The 21,213-nt window shown below is 32.2% G+C and overlaps 1 protein-coding gene across 1 annotated transcript in view; it reads left to right on the forward strand.

Annotated features, from left to right (window-relative positions):
* Positions 1 to 21,213, forward strand: part of LOC111697248 (band 4.1-like protein 4) — a 30,671-nt gene continuing 9,458 nt past the window's right edge. The window contains exons 1-3 of the mRNA XM_023467177.1: positions 1 to 216; positions 12,812 to 12,916; positions 18,884 to 18,926. Coding sequence (XP_023322945.1) covers positions 121 to 216; positions 12,812 to 12,916; positions 18,884 to 18,926 — 244 coding nt within the window. The 5' untranslated portion in view covers positions 1 to 120. The remainder of the gene's footprint in view (positions 217 to 12,811; positions 12,917 to 18,883; positions 18,927 to 21,213) is intronic.

Here is a 21,213-nt window from a genome sequence, read left to right on the forward strand (position 1 = left end):
TTCTAGACCTTACAACACAACCGTTACGCTTTCATACTGTTAACAGTGCACTTATTGCCAAGTGTTTAGGAAAGGGATAAATGAGTGATGAAGTGATCCAGTGATATTTAACACCTAGAGATGGGATGGATAGGAATGGGGTGTCTGGCTCCAAGTAAATCCTTCCATGTCAAGATAATTCTTCTTGATAAACAAGAACTTATTCAAGAAGTTCAGGTATATTCATTATCATAAATTTAAATAAGAAAATTGGAACATTTTTCACCAAATTCTTTTGAAATTGACCTGAAGCAGATTCATTAGTTAGAAAGCTTAGAGATGTGAGTTTTAAGATTCACAACATTTTATATAGATTCACGTTATTGCAATTTGCAACAGGTGGATTTCTTTCAGATACATAGATACATAGCTAGATATATAGAACATAGAAACATAGATACAAAGCTAGATATATAGACACATAGAAACATAGATACATAGATACATAGCGAGATATATAGACTCATAGAAACATAGATACAAAGATACATAGATACATAGATACCAAAAAAAGACAACTAGAAATATAGAAATATATTCACATCGAAAAATTGAAAGTGACAGAAACATATAATTTAAATGATAAAAAAATTAATAATATGTTTTAAATTGGTAGATTTGCAAGTACAGTGATGTAAGTGTAAAATGGAAAATATTGATATATGGAACGCGGATGTAAACACCAGGGCATATGACCCATTAAGTTCTATATTATAAATTTTAAATTATTTGTGAAAAAATTTTAAAATTGCATTTCTTATTAATCTGAGAAACTGATTGAAAATGTTTTTTTTCAATATTCAAAAGTCAAATATTTTTGTCTTGTTGTAGAAATCTTATTTTTTACTTGTCTATTTACAGTTCTAGACAATTTTTCCAATCTTCATTGATGTTTTGTAGGCAATATTGGTCTTGGGAATCCTTGGTTAAGTAAAATTTCCTTGAGATAGAAATAAGATATTATAGATATTTAAATCATGAATCTGAGGGGGGATTATATCTGAAATAAGGAAACAGAAATTAAAGTCTGAGATAAAATCTAAATTGGTTTCCGTCCGATTGTACTCCTCCAGGTTTCCAGTTCTCAAGAGATGTGTGAGAACTTCTTATTTTCATCCTTCCTTACATTCATTATTACATAGTTTACGGTCTGAGCTTCCAACATTTCTACTCAAACTCAACTTCCTAATCAACATATCTTGGCAACATGATGGTGTAAGCCATTGGTTATTTCAAACATTGAGTGTTTGATATAGAAGAGTTCACAGTTTAAAAATGTTTTTCGACATCAGATTGCAAAGGTAAAAGGATTAGAAAGTTTGAGTTTGAGACGAGTAATCGTTTCTATTCTGAGTATGCAGTGTTGTGGACAAATTCTTTAGGATTCATCTGAGATATATAAAACGTTTCCACGATGTATAATTACTGAGTTTTAGCGCAAAGTCGACGTTCAAAATCATGAATTTATTCTTTAATAACGACGACGAAAAATATAGTAAAAATTCTATAGTAAACTAATTAGATGTTTAGGAACATATTTCTCAACAGAATTTAGAATTTTAATTATTTCCTTTTTCATCATTATATTGAATTTCTTATTTTCTATGAATTTGTTCGCAGATTTCTTCAAATTCTCCAAATGTCGTGTTTTCAATAAAATTCTAGAAAATCTTTGTGATTAAAGAGAGATTGTAAAAAATAATAATTGAATAAGATTACTTATTTTCGATGATAAGAGTTAATTTTTATTTTCTCAACTTGAACCTAAACAATTAATTAGTTTACTGTAGAATTTTGTTTACATTTTTTGTCGTCGTAATTTAATAATTAAGTAAAAACCATTCTGAAAACGTATTTACCGAAAAGTACGATTTTGAATGTCGACTTTGAGCTCAAACTCAGGATTTACAGATCTTTTAAAAGTTTTTTATATCTCAAATTAATCCTAAAGAATTTTTCCACAACACTGCATACTCAGTTTAACTACCTTACATAGCCGGTCTGTCCCTTTAAACCTGAGCTCAGAGAAGGTTAAAAAGAAAACTAGAATTCTTATTGATCTCGAGCTTAGAAAATTTTGAAATAAAGCTCAATGTGTTTTAGGGATGGAGGGGGGGGGGGGGTAAAGCCTGGGGAGGGGTTTAATTTATGCGACGGGAACATTAGTTTTCTTCAAGATAAATTAAAGTTGCCCCTCCCCTCCGCCTCCCATTAAATTCTCCATTTTAGAGAATTTATGAATTCGATCCTCTCCTCCCCTTCTTATACCCCCCCCACCCTCCATCTTCAATCCGCCTAGGTGTAGGATCTAATGTTTACAAATGTTTACATTTTAGTAAAGATATTATCTAAGGGTATCCCAGTAGGGTTCGGTAGGATGAGGAGTTAGCATATATCAGATCTAAGGATCTCTTGTATATTTGAACAACTGGTTTGACAGTGGGGGATTTCTCCGGGTGGTAGAATATACAGGAAGGATGGGTTCTCTATATTGAACTCTGGGTGGTATCGGACATAGAAAAGGTTGCGTTGGATGCTACGTTAAATTCAATCTATCATTGATTTAAATCGATCACGTTTTGAGACACATCTTTAATCTCTTGTGTACTGAGAAAGGAATAAATGTTAAACAAAAAGTCTCAGACCAAGTAAAAAATTGAAACCTGGAAGTGTTGAAAATACAGGGTGTCCCAATAAACACTTGAGGGACGACTTAAAGGTCGTCTTTGATCCAAAAAAAGGGCGTATGACTCGTTTGATGCAATTTTTTCATTAGATAAACATTAAAGTTCAAAGGCGATATTCAAGTTATGTTTTGTGGGAAACCCTGTGCCTAACTTAAAATTAAACAGGGTGTCCCACGTAATATTGGATTGTATTTAGCTCTAAATTACGATTTCAGGGGCTAAAAAGAAAATTCAAAATGAATGAATCATTTTAAAAGATTGTATAAGCATAATATAAAAATAGGCAGACAGAAAATGCGTATTTTGGCGTTAAAGCTGGGAGATAATGATACGGGGGTAAGCGATAGTATCAATATAATCAAGACGACCTTTCTATTTAAGTTTTTTCAAAGTAAAAGTTTACAAGTAATGAAAGAGAAGCTTTTGAAATTGACTGCTTCTCTTTGTTTCCATATTTTTGTGTATAAATCAAAATTCAATTCGAAAGTGGTCTTCATTATATTGATATAATCGTCTACCACTGTATGAAACGATCTGTATATACTATATAGAAGAAGAAATAGATGTTTTTATATTATATTCATGATATTCTAGTAGAAGTATGAAATCTAGTTAATATACAAATCATTCTTTTGGTCCCGTGGGGACGCAACTTATTATCGTTGACGGAGCAAAGTTGTATTGCACACAAATATTCGTAGATTTAGCTTTATCAAGGTTAGGTCTACCATAGCGATTAAACCAATTTTATTACTTCATATACAGGGTGTCCCACGAAATATGACAGTAGCAAGACGACTTGAAAGTCGTCTTTGACACTGGAATTTATTTGTGACATTCAGTCGTCAACCTAATTTAACATGTATGATTCTTGAAACAATAATCACTAAATCTTCTAGTCCAGGCATTTCTAAAATGTGATCTGCATTTTTGTGCTGTCAATATTACCGGAGATATTAAGAATTTCGTTCAGATTTCAATTTATTTGAAAAAACGAAAATTGTTGAGATCTGAACAAAATTCTTCTTATCATTGTAATTATTAACTGTATCGATTTATTTCTAAAATTAGATTGTCAAATGAGTGCAGTAAATTATATCAAAATTCAAAGACGACTTTCAAGTCGTCTTGCTACAGTCATGTTCCATGGGACACCCTGTATCTCAGGACAAAGTTCAAACACAGGTTTCCAGTTCTTAGGACGGTTGGTTATTTTTTTTGCACGATTGTTAAAAGATACATTTTTTTTCAATGTTTGAGGATTGTTTTTTTGTTAAGGACGATTTTCAAAGCAGTGCAAAGCTTCAGGCGATTGGTATACAGGGGTCAAGCTCTAGTATTAATCTACACAGTTTAGAAATCTTTACCAGTAGATATTTTATACAACAACCTGGCTTTAAGTTCTATACAGCCCTAAGGCTAGGGTTAGACAAAAATGCGAAGGATTTTTATAGTCTGCGCAGACCTAATTCAAAGTTATTTTTAATAGATTGGCATGGTCCATTCGTTGATTCGTCGATTAAAACTAGAAAACCGACTATATATTTTCCACATAATTGATTAGATACTGAGCTAAGAGGACATGACGTAAATAAAGGGTCTTCAGTCCCAATTTTATAATTTTTTCTGGGTTTGGTCCGAAATCCGAGTTTTTAATACGGACGAGTGGGGACTATGATGGGGACTAATCTTCCGAATGTCGTCTTCTTAGTCTATGTTTATTGACCATCTTTGCAATTGATGAACTCGCAATTCGTTAGGTTTTTGTAGTTGTTGTGCGGGAGGGGAATGGAAGAGAGAGGGGGGGGGGAGTACAGGGTCATAAATGCCTAGGGTATCTGTTTTGCTCCTCTCGAAGTTTTGGATATCTCTATCAAGTTTTTAGTTCAATTTAAACCCAATAAATGAGCAATTTATTTAGACCTGGTTCTTTACTTTATACCCCTCAATCTATTATTTTTTCATCTTAGCATTTTCTTCATATAAATTTATCCATTTCTAAAAACATTTCTTGTTTTTCTTGAATTTTTCTTTTTTAAAAAATTTATTATCATCTTTCCTGTTAATCTAGAACTGGTATATTTTTCAAGATGTCTGTATACATGTTCTCTTAAACTCTCCTGGCTTAACCTGCCTCAAGGTGTTCAACCATACTTTTATGAGAAGTAATTGGTCGATATATTTAGTTTCAGTTTCAGGGTCTGTACTAGATACTAGATAGTTTAGTCTCAGGGTCTATACTAGATACTAGATAGTTTAGTCTCAGGGTCTATACTAGATACTAGATAGTTTAGTCTCAGGGTCTATACTAGATACTAGATAGTTCAGTTTCAGGGTCTATACTAGATACTAGATAGTTTAGTCTCAGGGTCCATACTAGATACTAGATAGTTTAGTCTCAGGATCTGTACTAGATACTTGATAGTTTAGTCTCAGGGTCTATACTAGATACTAGATAGTGCAGTCTCAGGGTCCATACTAGATACTAGATAGTGCAGTCTCAGGGTCCATACTAGATACTAGATAGTGCAGTCTCAGGGTCCATATTAAATACTAGATAGTGCAGTCTCAGGGTCCATATTAAATACTAGATAGTGCAGTCTCAGGGTCCATATTAAATACTAGATAGGAAGTCTTGCAAGACACCCAATCTTGTTTCTAAACACTGTAAATTAATCAATGCTTTAATCTAAATAGAAGTATTCACTCTGCACAGAGAAATGCAAAAGATATGATCAGACATCATGGTTTGTCAGACTAGTCAGTTCAGAGTTAAATAGTTCATTTCTAATTGATGTTTTGCTTTAAAGGGATCGTATTAATGAATTGTCCATCTATTTAAAGGAATTGTAAACGTATTAATGAATTGTCCATCTATTTAAAGGGATTGTAAACGTATTAATGAATTGTCCATCTATTTAAAGGAATTGTACACATATTTATGAATTGTCTATCTATTTAAATGGATTGTACACATATTTATGAATTGTCATTCTATTTAAAGGAATTGTAAACGTATTTATGAATTGTCCATCTATTTAAAGGGATTGTACACGTATTTATGAATTGTCCATCTATTTAAAGGGATTGCACACGTATTTATGAATTGTCCATCTATTTAAAGGGATCGTACACGTATTTATGAATTGTCCTATTTGAAGGAATTGTAAAAGTATTTATGAATTGTCCATCTATTTAAAGGGATTGTACACGTATTTATGAATTGTCATTCTATTTAAATGTGCAATTAATGGTTTACAAAAGTATCCTTTAAGCCTATCATCTCTGATAAAGACTTTTCTTTTTGAATTTAAAAATTCACGCCCATTTTCTTTCCCTTATCTACTGAATAGAAATCAACGGGTCCCTTTCTACAGGTTGAATTGAACCAAGCGGATCTGTCCCATACAGAGGCGTATTCAGGGGGGGGCTATGGAGGCTCAGCCCCCTGGACAAATTACCGACTGCGCCTCTAGATAGCAACACTCCCTGAATTACGGTTAATCACCGCAATAGTTAATGATTTTTTTTATGAAGCCAACTTGATTTAAAATTTTGTATCTGATATTGTTAATTAAAAGATAATAAACAGTTATCTGATTTTGAATTTAACAAAGAGCATCCAAACAAAATTACGTGTTTTTATCTTTTAAAAAGTTCTTAATGAGTTTCGTGCTCTAAATCGTTTAACATTAAAAAATATTTTAACGGTTTTCGAATTTTTTGCACGAAATTTCTAAGAAAATGAGGTGGAACACATGTTTTTTTTGGTGCCTGTTGCAAGGATATATGATATCTTCCAATAAAAAATTCTTTACAAATTTTTTATATTAATATATAATTTATATTTCACTGTACCGGTTGTATTACGTACAGTGGTTTGAAGGTTTGAGTTAAAAATGAAGCTATACCATGAATATTTAAATTAATGAATATATAAATAAATAAATGTTTCATGAAATTACCTGGTCCGTTCTAAATATCTACCAATTATAATATTATCAGATAAACCTGGATCTAGCATGCAACCATCTATATAAACTTAACTAAACTCTAAACCTGGATCTAGCATGCAATCATCTATATAAACTTAACTAAACTCTAAACCTGGATCTAGCATGCAACCATCTATATAAACTTAACTAAACTCTAAAACAGGATTAACTATTCCTCTCACTATGATTATAGAATCAACTTCAGTGACTGTATACGTACAGAGGCCGAATTTAAAGAATTTGAGCCGCGGCTTAAAATGGTTGATTCCACTTAAAATAGATATTGCATTTTTCAAGATTTAAGCTGGCTGGCTCAATTGAAACCGGTTTTTGGCAGATTTAAGCCGCGGCTCAAATTTATGAAATTCGGACACAGGGTTACCATCAAAGGATGAGACTCAAATCTCATCCTTTGCGGTTAACCCTGTAATTTCAGTGAACCTCTGATTCACAGCAATACCCTTAAAATTCTTTTCTGTTTAAATATCCATGATCTTCTGTTTACAAATTGTCTATTTTTGATTATGGTTTCTTGATAAAAGTGCAGCGGATGGACCTTAACACTTCATAAGTATAAACCATTAAATATAAAACCTGCATAAACCCGAATTATTTATTATTATTCACATGGTAAATTTTTTTCCCAATTGAGAAAAAAGCACCGCCCCTACTCTGTATGGTTGCATTATTTTAAACTCATAACTTTATTCAAGAATATAACACTAAACGCTCAGATTTTATACATTCACATCAAATTCCCTTACGGTCTTAAGAACAGATTAATGAATTAATAAAGCTACGAACGGGTTAAAAGTCGATTTTACCTGGCAAAATTTAACGTAAAAACTGTTGGATTGTTTATCCCTTCAGATACTAAATACAATATTATAAAATTCGCAAAATTGTAATGAGAAAATTCGCAATTTTCAGTTCTGTTTTAATTTTTATGGAAAAATTGTTAATCTATCAATGGTTCTTAAGGTTTCAACTGAAAAGCGTATATTTAATACTTAAGAATATACTAAGAAGAAAGGAACTAGAGAATTTAAATAACTTTTTCCTTAAAAATTAGTCCAGGATCAAAAATTGCGAATTTTCTTATTACAATTTTGCGAATTTTCTGTGATTCTGTGATTCAGTCTCTTTAATATTTTAGATTTCGGCAGAAATAATTTATATACACATTTTTGCTTTTCTGAACTATTGATTTTGAGAGAAAAAAAGTTTCGCGAATTTTTTTTGGGGGCCGTTGGAGTACCAAAAAAAGTTACAGATTTTCAAAAAATAATGATAAAACACAATACAGGAGAATTTCACAAAAAGGCACAATTTTGCACCAGGCGCCGCAAATCACACTTTTTTATGACTCGCCCTGTATATTTGTCAAAAGTTTGAAAAACAATTTCCTAAAGAAATAAAAAGATTTTCATGAAAATACACCAATATCAAAAAACATTATTCCGCAAATCACACCTCAGCTCTGTGTAACATCTATAGAGGTAGAATTATTCCGCTCTTAATTACCAAGAGGAAAGGTTCCGTAAGGCAACGGAACGAACAGAACCAAATTGATCCGGAAAAAGTTGGAAAATCTACTGGAAACCTAGTATATTTTACTAGGCTTCCAGGGCGCTTCGCGCCTATTTTTGATTTTAACTTTTAATTGTTGCTCTTTTATCGAATTTTTCTTGGATTTAAAAAAATCGATATGTTTCTAGGCAAATTTTTTTAATCATGTGAGGTCCCTCAAAAAAATTGGGTCCAATCAATTTAGCCGTAAATTTTATCGATTAAAAACAAAAACAAACAAACAGACAACCAAACAAACAAAGTATATAAATAGATATGCATAGTTTGTTGTATTTAATGTTTAGTTCTAACAATGCTGGGTATTTTCATTACACTCTCAACTCACGTATTTGGTCAAGTTTGATTTAAATAAATTTAATATTGTAAACAGTGTTTAAACTCAAAACNCCCCCCCCCCCTCCGTTTCACCTCTTTTTTCATCTATATTTATTTTGTATTTTTTTCCTCCACCCAATTCTCTGAACTAACCTTTAAATTGTCTCGACTAACACTCGATCCAACTTTCCAATTTTCTTTTGAACATTTAAAATTTAAAATTTAAAATAGTCTACACTTCTCTAGATTAACATTCCAATTCTCTGAAACAACTTTAAAATTCGTTCGATTCACACTCCAGTTCTCCTTTATCACACTCCAATTCTCCTTTATCACACTCCAATTCTTTTTTTATCACACTCTAATTCTCAGTTATCACACTCCAATTATATTCTATCACACTCCAATCCTCCTTAATCATACTGTAATTCTCGTTTATCATAATTTAATTCTTCTTTATCACACTCAAATTCTCATTATTCACACTCCAATTCTCCTTTATCACACTCCAATTCTCTTTTATCACACTCCAATTCTTCTTTATCACACTCCAATTCTTCTTTTTCACACTCCTATTCTCTTTTATCCCACTGCAGTTCTTCTTAATCACACTCACTCCAATTCTCTTTAATTACACTCAAATTCTCCTTTATCAAACTCTAATTATTTTTTCACACTTCAATTCTCCTTTATCATACTTTAATTCTAGTTTATCACACTCAAATTCTCCTTAATCACACTCAAATTTTTCTTTTTTGCACACTCAATTTTGACCTCATGATTTTGTTTTTAGATGACCCACATATATTTTTCCTGTTCTTTCTTTATTTCCCCTTCTAGCCATTCTATTTCTCTTGAAGAAATCTTTATATTAATATTTGTATTTGCTCGACCCGTCCTATTTATATCTCCCTCCCTATATCTATCTATCTATCTATTTCTTTCTCCCTCCCTATATCTATCTATGACAAGATGAGCCTAAACTCAAATAAAACTATTTCATAACTATCATTTATTATAAAAGTGCAGAGAATACAGAATTTGGAAGAATTGTTTTCATCATTAATGTTCATTTATCATCTAACCGTTTGATTTTGATGTTTCGAAGCAGTTTAGGGGCGTGGCTCTAATCATGAAGGGGGCGGGACCAGTTGTCTTCAAGGAATTACCCCCCTCCCCTATCATCATAAAATTTGTTCATGAATCTAATCGGAGAAACGGGATAAAAATTCTGAAATTCAATCTTATTCTCGGTCAGGCCCCACTGTCGACAGAAGTTACAAAATAATAATGATAGACGCGGATATTATGGACCAGACCTAATGTATTATTATATACACAGATTCCAGTAGGTTTTAGTAGATACTATAGGTATTCTTTGTTTCTGTATTCTTAATTTGTTTCTATTATTTAGGTTAAAAATAAGAGATAAAGGATTGTCGATGTAATATTTTCTGTAAGGGTGCATCGATTATGGAGATATATTCGGTTTTAAATCTAAAAATTGACAAACTATGTCCGCGGCTTTTCTGAATAAGTACTTTGCAATGTCCATTGTCCATAGCAAACATTTTCTCCATTCCAGATGGAAAACAGATTGCTTCTTCCCGTGGTCACTTTGAAAAACAATTAAAGGGTACTATAGTGAATCATTTATGGCACTTTTTAAATAAATTTGATCCTGACAACCAATTCATTTTCATTCAAACCGAGCATGAGGATATTGTTCTATTTCATCCAATTTAAGTTTCATCAAAGAATTGCATTTTAGTAAATCTTTTGATTACACTCTTATCTTGTAACGTGTCCAGGGTTGGGATTGGAGTTAGGACGGGTTGAAAGAGAGAGATTAGACCACACACATCACTACACATAACTTGGAGATGAGGTTTCATTAATTGCAAACCTTGCAGACAAAACAAACCAAGAGATTACTAAGCAAACTAAGTTCTAACCAACCAGCAGCTGCCTTTTGCAAACATACTTGAGTAATAAGAACGTTCTTCTTCACATATGTTCTTTCCTTCCGCTCATCTCCTTCACTTTTCCTTCTTTTTCCCTTCTTCTTTCCTTCTCTTCCTCTCCCATTCACCTTCTCTTCCAATTTTACCCACTTCTCCTTCCCTGCCCTTCCCTTTCTTGCCCCTCCTTCCCCTTCTTTTCACCCCTTTCTCCTTCCCTTCCTTTCCTCTTCTCCTTATTCTGTTCCATATCTCTATTCCTGGTATTAAGATAAGATGATCTGTAGACTGCAGTGTGTGGTGTGTATCTACTAACTAGTAATATTAGTTAGGATTAATTATATATATATGCTACAGCCCAGGGATTTCAATTCCTTCAACTAATTACTTTCACCAGGATTCACCAAACCCAGGAGTTAAGGATGCAATATTAAATTATAAAGGTGTAAGTAAGAGCATAATAGAGTACAGTATAGTAGAATGAAGTATAATGGATTACAATTAAGTAGAATAAAAAATAATGGTAGTAGAATGGATTATAAGGGAGTAAACTATAGAAGAATATAGTATAATGGATTACACTTAATTGGAGTTGAGTATAATGCATTAAAGTGTAGAATACAAATTAATCGAAGTAGAATGGATTACAAGTGAGTAAAATATAGAAGAATGTAGTATAATGGATTACAATTAATTGAAGTTGAGTTTAATGGATTACAGTTAAGTAGAATTGAGTATAATGCATTAAAGTGCAGTATAGAATGTAGTATTTTGGAGTACAGTTTTGTACTGGGGAAATATGTTTAATTGAATGAAGAATTATGTCCTTGTATTTGAGTAAGAATGTCAGAAAGAATATATTTCTCCGTGTTCATTTTTATCTGATTTTTCTTAGTCAATGAATCTCTACCCTCGTGATTTATGATATTCAAAAATGGTGTCATTTTTAAAGAGACTTGCTACAAAAATTAAAAGCAATCTTTCTTTGTACAATTCACAACTCTCACAACACGCGTTTTTAAATATATGCTTAGAGAACTATGATAAAATGGTTTTATACAGGGTTACCCAACAGAATAAGACTTTAGGGACTACTAAACAGATCTCATACAGTATTAGTATGATACAGGGTGTCCCAAAAAACATGGGAATTCAGTGACGAATTGGATATCGTCTTTGCTATGAATTAGCATTTTAATACCTAATTTCAAAAGCCATAATATTATTAAGTCTGCTAGAGTTAATATAATGAAAAGGGTAAAAGACTGCAAAGATGTGTCTATAATGTCTCCGCAAGATGAACAGTGAAGACGGACAAGTTTACTCTGTTTGTATACTGCAATTTTCTTGTTTTACTAAGTACAACCGTATGCAGTCAAAACATAAACAAACAAAATGTGAATATAGCAGACGAAACTCTTACAGATTACAGCTTTCTCGGTTGGTATCACTATACTAAATCAAAGAATTATTTAAAAAGACGATATTGAATTCGTCACTGAATTCCCATGTTTTTTGGGACACCCTGTATTAAAATTAATAATAATGTTATTTAATGTAAAAAAATATATAATTCAATTCTTTTTGAATTTAAGTGAAGAATGGTGTACCTGTACAAAATTAAAAAAATATTTTAAAAAAATAAAAAATCACTTTGCTATAGATTAAAAAGTACTGATGAGAATTGTAAATATAAGTTTTATATTAAAAGGCCCACTTAAAGTTTTTAGAATTTTTACATTTTTCCTCTAAATATATTATTTACGCAGTTGAAACGAATAAAGAACTTGTTGTTTAAATGGAATACAAATATTTGTTACATTCTGATAATATTTTTTCTTAAATATAACTACGCAGCAAAGTTTATTCTGGATCCAAATATTTAACACTAGATCGTCTTTTTAAAATATTTAATGCTTCCATGCCTACATGTTTTTCTTAGTACATTCTTTAACCAAACATTTTTAAAGATTTGTCTGTGGATTAAAAACTTTTGGACCGATCGCTGAGGCCGTTTTGACGTTATTTGAACGAAAACAATCAAATCAAGAAAAAGACGACATTTGGATAATTTTTGTCATTAATTTACAGAAATATGGAATTAATTATGTCCACGATCTTCGAGACTTCGGTTACTATGTATTTTTGTCATGATATCTACCACCGTCTATTCAAATAGATTCAAACTGTAAAATTTCTAAAATTTCATTTTAAAATTTTTCAGGGTCGGACCAGTGGGCAGGATTTATTAGATAATATATACAAACATCTCAACCTGATTGAAACTGCGTACTTTGGACTCAGATATCAGGATAACAACAATCAAACGGTAGGAAAACTAAATTTCTTTGATTGAAGGATCTGTTGAAAGTGATCCTCCATGGAAATATGGCAATGGGCAATTTACAACGGTACCCCTTAAACATTTTTCTGATCAAGTATGAATTAGATATCTTAATTCTTTAAACTGTTTATTTCCATGTGCGGAGTCAGTAAAACGACGGTTTTTTTCACATTTGTGATAATTTTATGGTTTCATAGGTAAATCAGACATTGCCATCTTTGCTTGGAAAGTCACTTTAAATATCGCATACAGTCCCTTGAAGGGACTGTTGCTGTCATTTAAAGAGACTCTCCATTTACAGAGGGACACGTCCGATTCACAATAATACCACAGTGTCCCTGGAGGAAGATTAAACTTTTTGGAAAAGTCCCAAAAACGTATTTTGCCTTTTTCGTCTGGTTCTCTAGTTCTCAACAATATAAAAATCAAAAAAAAAATCTGTTCGGGTGTGTTTAAACATTCTTTTTTTTTTAATAGGTCATGAAAATCTGCCAAAATCAAGGGTTCGACAAAACCTTGTTAGTTCGCTTTTGCTTGTAATGCAATTTTTAATGTACTTAAAAAACGTTTTGCAAAAGTTTTTAAAACTTTTATGTTCTAAAAAACAGTGTTTATCAAATTGTATACTCGCGAAAAAAAATCTGCCAAATCAAGGGTTCGACTAAACCCTGTTAGTTCTCTTTTGCTTGAAATGCAATTTATAATGTATTTACAAACAGAACGTTTGGGCAAAAGTTTTTTTAATTTCTAGTTTCTAAAAAAAACTCATTTGTCGTATTTTTATATTTCTTGCGGAAAAACAATCCTTTTTAAAAATAGGTCATGAAAATCTGCCAAAATCAAGGGTTCGAATAGAACTTGTTAGCTCTTTTTACTTGTAATGTAATTTGTAATGTATTTAAAACAAAACGTTTTGGCAAAAGTGTTTTCATTCATATGTTCTAAAGAAGAATATGTTTATCATGCAGCAAAGATTTTGGGATTAGAAAACTCGAGTTTGTGACAAAGACTCAATTATTTTACTTTTCAATATGAATATATAAAATATAGATAAAAATTTTAGAAATAATTATTATTAGTCATTAAAAATTTAAAAGCTTTTGCCAAAACGTTTAGTTTGTAATTACATTATAAATTGCATTACAGCTTATCAAGAAAAAAAGAACTAAACATTTTGGAAGATTTTTATGACCTATTTTATAATAAGGATTGTTTAAAAACCCCAACGAATTTTTTTATTTTATATTTTTTAGAACTTGAGAACCAAACGAAAAAAATGGCAAAATACGTTTTTTGGGACTTTTTCAAAAAGGTTGATGTTCCTCCAGGGACACTGTGATACCTTTTATCTTTAGTCTTAAAGATATATCCTTTGTTTATATCTGAAGATTGATAAGTTCTAATTATGCAGTTTCTCCATCGAAATGACTTGCTGATTGTATTCATTGTGGCATACATAAAGGTTTAAAGGCCAGAATACCGTGAATCAGGCATGCACCTATTTAAAGGGAGGTCGCTTGATATAACGTCGATGATACTGTATTAACCTTTACTCCCCCCCCCTTTCTCCCACCCTCCTTCAATAAACAAGAAACAATCTTACTCCTAGTCATCGTTTCTTATTTCATGAACTAACTTACATTTATAAATTAGTTGCCATCATGATTCATGATTTGTTGATTTCGTGATGTACCAGGTAAAAATTGCGGAGTTTGTGCTATCAATCATTTTCCCGGATTTCTCGAGCTCAGTATTTATCAGATTCTGTCAAACTTTCAATGTGCTGACTGAACAATAATAGAATGTGCTCCACACATCTTAAACTTGATATTAGTTCTTTACAAAAATATGATTATATTTTAGTTGATAGAGTTTGTACTTTTGCCTTATGTTTTTTAGTTCGATCCTTTTATTATTTGTCTGGTTTACCTTCTTCAGTATATCATTTAATTTCCGAGATGTTTAAAATTTTACCAATTCATCCAATCTTTCAATTTTTCGCCTGGGATGTCTAATATTTCTTTAATCTGTCTCCTTTTTCTCCAATCTGTCTATTATTTGTCCGATCTGTCTGATAGTTGTCCAATGATGACGTCTGTTCTTGTCTTGTCTTGTGTTCAAATTTCTAATCTTGAATCTGCATCTCTATTGTTTACACCACGGTTCACAACATAACTTCCTAACGACAAAAGGATTGTTTGGCACGAGCTGTGCAGTGTGTGTGCACCTTGAGTTTATACAAAGCACTTCTTCCTTTCTTTTACCTCTCGTCAAACCCGCCTTTCTTTTACCTCTCCTCAAACTCAATCTTTTTTTACCTCTCCTTAATCCTACCTTTCTTTTACCTCTCCTTAAACCCAACCTTCTTTTACCTCTCCTTAAACCCACCCTTCTTTTACCTCTCCTCAAACCCACCCTTCTTTTACCTCTCCTCAAACCCACCCTTCTTTTACCTCTCCTCAAAACCACCCTTCTTTTACCTCTCCTCAAACCCACCCTTCTTTTACCTCTCCTCTTACCCATCCTTCTTTTACCTCTTCTCAACCCCATCCTTCTTTTACCTCTCCTCTTACCCATCCTTCTTTTACCTCTCCTCAAACCCATCCTTCTTTTACCTCTCCTCAAACTCATCCTTCTTTTACCTCTCCTCAAACCCATCCTTCTTTTACCTCTCCTCTTACCCATCCTTCTTTTACCTCTCCTCAAACCCATCCTTCTTTTACCTCTCCTCAAACCCATCCTTCTTTTACCTCTCCTCAACCCCATCCTTCTTTTACCTCTCATCAAACCCATCCTTCTTTTACCTCTCCTAAAACCCACTCTTCTTTTACCTCTCCTTAAACCAACCTCTTTTACTTGAACCATTTACGCAGACCAAAAAAATTGAATATATTCCTAACAGTCGTCGCTGAAGTCTCATCCGTTGTGGTTAACCCTTTTAAATGCTCCCAATATTATTATCAAAATCTAAGAAAGATACATACGTACGTACATACGAACGTACAGATCTCTGTGTTTAGAAAAGAACTCAGGGAAAAGTAATTAATATTTATCTATTCTTAAGACGCAAGAGGGGTTTAGGAACAGAAAATACTAGATTAGGATGATTAAGGATAGATTATTAGTTAATCAATCCAAATCCTTTCCTCTCCTCCGCTTTTCTATTTTCTTTCCTCAATTCCTTTAATTCATCATATTTTCCAGTCTATGCTTCTAATTACTTCCTATGTTTTCCTTTCTATGTCTCTAATTACTTCCTATGTTTTCCTTTCTATGTCTCTAATTACTTCCCATGTTTTCCTTTCTATGTCTCTAATTACTTTCGATGGCTTCCTTTCTATGTCTCTAAATACTTTCTATGTTTTCCTGTCGATGTCTCTAATTACGTTCTATGTCTCTAATTACTGTCTATGTCTGTAAATACGTTATATGTCTCTACTTACTTCCTATGTCTCCAACTACTTTCACTGTCTCTACTTACTTTCATTGTCTGTAATTCTGTTTAAGTCTTTGTCTTTCTTTCTATGTCTTTAATTTCTTTCTATGTCTATCACTCCTCTGCATTCCTACTTCAGTTCTTTTGCTTCTAATTCTCTTATCTATCCCCTTAAGGGACCCTACATTTAAAAAAGCTGCCATGATCGATTGACAACGGTAACCTGTGAACTTCTATCGGAAAAAGACATATATCAATGTTAACTTCCAACAATGAGAAAGGTATCGTCATTGTTTAACATGTGTTGAATTCTGTCAATTTTCCATATTGTCTCTGCAGCATTAATTCGCTTTTCGCTGATTATATACACACCAACTTGAAAATAATCAAATTATAGGAAACTAATTTATCCTTTATTAGCAAATCGGAAATAGAACTCAATAAATGAACAAAAAATGGTTTTGTGAAAAATGAACATTTATCTACAATTTTTATTCGCTTATAATGGGTCGACCAATTAAAACAACCTACTCTGGCCAGGCGGGTCCAATTGTATTATATTGTGCTTAGTAGTTGAATAAAAAAAAATAATAAAAAATAAGAATTACTTGAAATTACGCCTGCAGTCCCTTAGAATAGTTTATAAAGTTGTATAATATTACGCCTGCAGTCCCTTAGAATAGTTTATAAAGTTGTATAATATTACGCCTGCAGTCCCTTAGAATATTTTATAAAGTTGTATAATATTACGCCTGCAGTCCCTTAGAATAGTTTATAAAGTTGTAAAATATTTAGTTTGAAACAAGTGCTTTTTTCCCACAACCCTTCTCATTAAAGCATTGAAGAAACATTTTTTAACATTTTTGATGAATAATTAGAAAAACTTTAAATAAAACATTTCGAAGAGAAATTCTTTATTCAAAAAATTGCCACGTAAACGATTCTTAAACATGAAGACAAAACAATTTTTTACAGTCTTCGTGTTAACATTTCTTTTGATAAAGTTGAAAAAGATTACGCTTGACGTATCAGATCAAATTCTTTAGAAAATGTGAACAGGAAAAAAGGAGGGAGAGACGAAGGAGGAGTTAGGATAGGTTCAAGGACTTGGACGAAGGAGGAGTTAGGATAGGTTGAAGGACTTGGACGAAGGAGGAGTTAGGATAGGTTGAAGGACTTGGACGAAGGAGGAGTTAGGACGGGTCGGAAAAGTTAGACGAAGGGGGGGGGGTTAAATAAGTTGGAAAATTTTAGTTTAGTAACCAAATCAAGAATGGATTAGAAAAAAGAGTTATGAACTGGTTTAAATCGGATTTGGAATAAGAAGAATGGAAGAGAAGGATAAGAGATAAAGCTGGGACCAAGCAGAAGAGGTTTTACATGTTAGAATAGAGTAAACAGATGAGTTAGCATTATTTTTTCAACAATGCACCAACCATAAACAAATATTCTTTTTTTTTCTTGTTTTGTTTCCTAATTCTTACAATTTCACGCTTTTCATGCATCATGGATACAGATTTTTTATCCATATTTAACAACGGATACACTGGATATACAGGACACCCTGTACATGCTGTCCATATCAATATCCAGGATATACTGTACACCCTGTACATATTATTCATCTCAATATCCAGGATGTACTGGACACCCTGTACATATTATCCATCTCAATATCCTGCACACCCTGTACAAATTATCCATCTCAATATCCAGGATGTACTGGACACCCTGTAAATATTATCCATCTCAATATCCTGAACACTCTGTACATATTATCTATCTCAATATCCTAGATAAACAGGACACTCTGTACATATTATCCATCTCAAAATCCAGGATATACTGAACACCCTGTACATATTATCCATCTCAATATCCAGGATGTACTGGACACCCTGTACATATTATCCATCTCAATATCCAGGATATACTGGACACCCTGTACATATTATCCATCTCAATATCCTGGATATACTGGACACCCTGTACATATTATTCATCTCAATATCCAGGATACACTGTACACCCTGTACATATTATCCAGGTATAGTATATTATCATCTATTTAAACCTCAAACTAACCAAACTATTAATCTATTTCTGAAACAAGGATTTCATACAAGGCTTACAATACACACAACATGAAACCATTGAGGTTTCTTTTTAGGGGTTGCTTTGTGTTTTACGATTTACTAGCACAGTAAACCCCTAAAACTGTGAATAAGGAAGACGACCGTTAAACCCAATTTATTATTTTCAATGTTCCCATAAGCCTGAAACATATCAATTGTGCAGTGTTCACAGACCCACTGATAAGTTGGGTTCAGGCTACTAGCAAACATATTTGCTTTTTAACAACAATAATATACATAAAATTGCTTTCAATTTTGCAGTTTTTGGGTCTTAATGTAGTATATTCTTTTAGGGCTGCCAGAATTACGAATATAAGATAATTCACGTCTAATTTTTGTACTCTGATTAGTTTTTGTAATTAACATATTTTTAATTTTCAGCACTGGTTGGACCCAAATAAGAAAGTTTCTCAGCAAATAAAAGGTGAGAAATACATTTTTTATTTATCTGTTTCAATTCAAATATTATTTTGTTTCTATAAATACCTGTTTATACCTGTTCATTCTCATTCATTCCTATCCATTCATGTTAATTCCGTTTCATTCATTCAATCCTATGTATTGTTATTCATTCATGTCCATTATTATTCATTCCAGTCCATTATTATTCATTTCTGTCCATTATTATTCAATCCTGTCCATTCCTTTTCAACGTTCATTCTTTTTCATTTCTGTTTATTCTTATTCATTGCTGTTCATTCCTGGCTAATATTATTCAGTTCATTCGTGTTCATTCCTGTCCATTCCTGTTCATTCCTGTCCATTCCTGTAAATTATTATTCATTCCTGTTTATTATTTTTCCCTCTTGCTTATCTGGTTCATTATTAATCATTCCTGTTAATTCCTGTTCAAATTATTATTCATTCTTGTTTATTCCTGTTAGCCTATTCATTTTTATTCATATTATTCACTTTTATTCACTCCTGTTCATTACTGTTCATTCCTATTCATCACTGTTCATTCCTAGTCATTACTGTTTATTCCTATTCATTACTGTTAATTCCAATTCATTACTGTTCATTCCTATTCATTACTGTTCACTCCTATTCATTACTGTTCACTCCTGTTCATTACTGTTCATTCCTATTCGTTACTGTTCATTCCTATTTATTACTGTTCACTCCTGTTCATCACTGTTCATTCCTATTCATTACTGTTCACTCCTGTTCATTACTGTGTATTCCTATTCGTTACTGTTTATTCCTATTCATTACTGTTCATTCCTATTCGTTACTGATAATTCATATTCGTTACTGTTTATTCCTATTCATTACTCTTCATTCCTGTTCATTACTGTTCATTCCTATTCGTTACTGTTCATTCCTATTCATTACTGTTCATTCCTATTCGTTACTGTTCACTCCTGTTCATTACTGTTCATTCCTATTAAATACTGTTCATTCCTATTTATTACTGTTCATTCCTATTCGTTACTGTTCATTCCTATTCATTACTACAGTTCATTCCTATTCGTTACTGTTCACTCCTGTTCATTACTATTCATTCCTATTCATTACTGTTCATTCCTATTCGTTACTGATAATTCATATTCGTTACTGTTCATTCCTATTTGATACTGTTCATTCCTATTCATTACTGTTCATTCCTATTCGTTACTGTTCACTCCTGTTCATTACTGTTCATTTCTATTAAATACTGTTCATTCCTTTTTACTGTTCATTCCTATTCATTACTGTTCATTCCTATTCGTTACTGTTCATTCCTATGCGATACTGTTTATTCCTATTCATTACTGTTCATTCCTATTCGTTACTGTGCATTCCTATTCATTACTGTTTATTCCTATTCGTTACTATTCACTCCTGTTCATTACTGTTCATTCCTATTTTTTACTGTTCACTCCTATTCATTACTGTTCATTCCTGTTCGTTACTGTTCACTCCTGTTCATTACTGTTCATTTCTATTAAATACTGTTCATTCCTTTTTATTACTGTTCATTCCTATTCGTTACTGTTCATTCCTATTCATTACTGCAGTTCATTCCTATTCGTTACTGTTCACTCCTGTTCATTACTATTCATTCCTATTCATTACTATTCACTCCTGTTCATTACTGTTTAATCCTAGTCGTTACTGTTCATTCCAATTCATTACTGTTCATTCCTATTCGTTACTGATCATTCATATTCTTTACTGTTTATTCCTATTCATTATTGTTCATTCCTATTCATTACTGTTCATTCTTATTCATTACTGTTCATTCCTATTCGTTACTGTTCATTCCTATTCATTACTGTTCATTCCTATTCATTACTGTTCATTCTTATTCGTTACTGTGCATTCCTATTCATTACTTTTCATTCCTATTCGTTACTGTTTACTCCTGTTCATTACTATTCATTCCTATTAAATACTGTTCATTGCTATTCATTACTGTTCATTCCTATTCGTTACTGTTCATTCCTATTCATTACTGCAGTTCATTCCTATTCGTTACTGTTCACTCCTGTTCATTACTGTTCATTCCTATTCATTACTGTTCACTCCTTTTCTTTACTGTTCATTCCTATTCGTTACTGTTCATTCCTATTCTTTCGTATTCATTCCTGTTGATTTCTTTCAGACTAAATTAAATGAAAAGCAAGAAATAGTTAAATTTTCAATTTGTATTATAATTTTTTTTAAATCTTAATCATTTTTAGACATTTCTAATCCTTCTTGTCGAATAAATATTTCCTTTCTTTTAC

This window comes from Eurytemora carolleeae, unplaced genomic scaffold (genome assembly GCF_000591075.1).
Source record: "Eurytemora carolleeae unplaced genomic scaffold, Eaff_2.0 scaffold65, whole genome shotgun sequence".
Lineage (NCBI taxonomy): Eukaryota > Metazoa > Arthropoda > Copepoda > Calanoida > Temoridae > Eurytemora > Eurytemora carolleeae.